Source organism: Cebus imitator, unplaced genomic scaffold, assembly GCF_001604975.1.
Source record: "Cebus imitator isolate Cc_AM_T3 unplaced genomic scaffold, Cebus_imitator-1.0 Scaffold266, whole genome shotgun sequence".
Lineage (NCBI taxonomy): Eukaryota > Metazoa > Chordata > Mammalia > Primates > Cebidae > Cebus > Cebus imitator.
The window spans coordinates 713101-714407 of record NW_016107581.1 but is presented as its reverse complement, the minus strand read 5'-3'; the positions used below and the strand labels follow the sequence as shown (position 1 = coordinate 714407).

Genomic DNA, 1307 nt, shown 5'->3' with positions numbered 1-1307 from the left:
AAAAAAAAAAAAAAAAAAAATTGTGTGTGCTATGGCACAAATAAGGAGAGGCCCCACGGCCCTCAGCTGTCTGGTTCCCACCAGGCACAGTCCACATCAGAGCCCCGGGGTGTCCCAGCCACCATCACCTACCTGCCGCTCATGCTCGAGGCCACAGCGCACCCGCTCGAAGTCGGAGCCCCCCCAGTTGCGCCCATGCCGGCGGCTGTCCTCCCGGCGGTCCCGCTCAGGCTCCTCCAGGGGCCCGCTGCGTCGCCGGGGGTCATCCAGGAAGTTCCGCACAGGGTTGGGCTCGAGCACCCCTTCCTGCAGGCACGGGAGCAGGGGGTTGGCACGGGCTCCGCGGCCCGGGCTCAGCCCGCCATGGGAACACTCACACCACTGACCCGCTGGTTGCGCTCGTATTCTGCAATCTTCTCCATCTCCTCGTTCATCTTCTCAATGTTCTGCCTGCGCCGCTCCTCCCACTCCTGGGGGGATAAGGACAGAGACACCCCGCTTGAGGGAGAACTATTAAGCCGAAGGTGCAGGAGGGGGCCACCCCACAGGCCTGAGGCGGCTCTCCTTGGACTGGCCTACTGGCCAGGCAGGTCCTTGGTGGGCATTTGCTCTCAGTGTCTCTGGGTCAGAAGTGAACTGACGTGGCTGGCTCACCCGTCCTAGACTACGCGAACAACTATACACTGCACTCACTTTTCTACTGAGGGGTCTGGAATTTCAGTCACACTAGACAGAGGGGGCCTGCATTCAAAACCAGCCTCCAGGCTGACGTGGTAGCTCACACCTCTAATCTGAGCACTTTGAGAGGCTAAGGCAGGAGGACTGCTTAAGCCCAGGAGTTCGAGGCCAGACTAGGCAACATAGCAAGACCCTGTCTCTACAAAAAATTTTAAAAGTTAGCCAGGTGTGGTGGCACACATCTGCAGCCACCTACTCAGGAAGCTGAGGCTAGAGGATGCCCTGAGACCAGGTGGTCAAGGCTACAGTGAGCTATGACTGTGCCACTGCACTCTTGCCTGGGCGACAGAGCAAGACCTTGTCTCTATAAAATAAGTAGGCCAGGCTCGGTGGCTCACACCTGTAAATCTCAGCACTTTCGGAAGCTGAGGCCGGCGGATCACGTGAAGTCGAGAGTTCGAGACCAGCCTGATCAACATGAAGAAACCCTGTTTCTACTAAAAATACAAAATCAGCCGGGCGCGGTGGCTCAAGCCTGTAATCCCAGCACTTTGGGAGGCCGAGGCGGGTGGATCACGAGGTCAAGAGATCGAGACCATCCTGGTCAACATGGTGAAACCCCATCTCTA

The 1307-nt window shown here is 57.8% G+C and overlaps 1 protein-coding gene across 3 annotated transcripts in view; it reads right to left on the bottom strand.

Moving 5' to 3' along the window:
- The window catches only part of CCDC9 (coiled-coil domain containing 9), a 24077-nt gene that overhangs the window by 16224 nt on the left and 6546 nt on the right, over positions 1–1307 (bottom strand). For all 3 annotated transcript variants that reach the window (XR_001816982.2, XR_005195732.1, XM_017500408.2), the window contains exons 6-7: positions 387–470; positions 133–306 (exon numbers count right to left, since the gene is read on the bottom strand). Coding sequence is in view for 1 of the 3 variants with exons in the window: in XM_017500408.2 (XP_017355897.1) it covers positions 133–306; positions 387–470 (258 nt within the window). In the remaining 2 variants the exon portion in view is untranslated. The remainder of the gene's footprint in view (positions 1–132; positions 307–386; positions 471–1307) is intronic.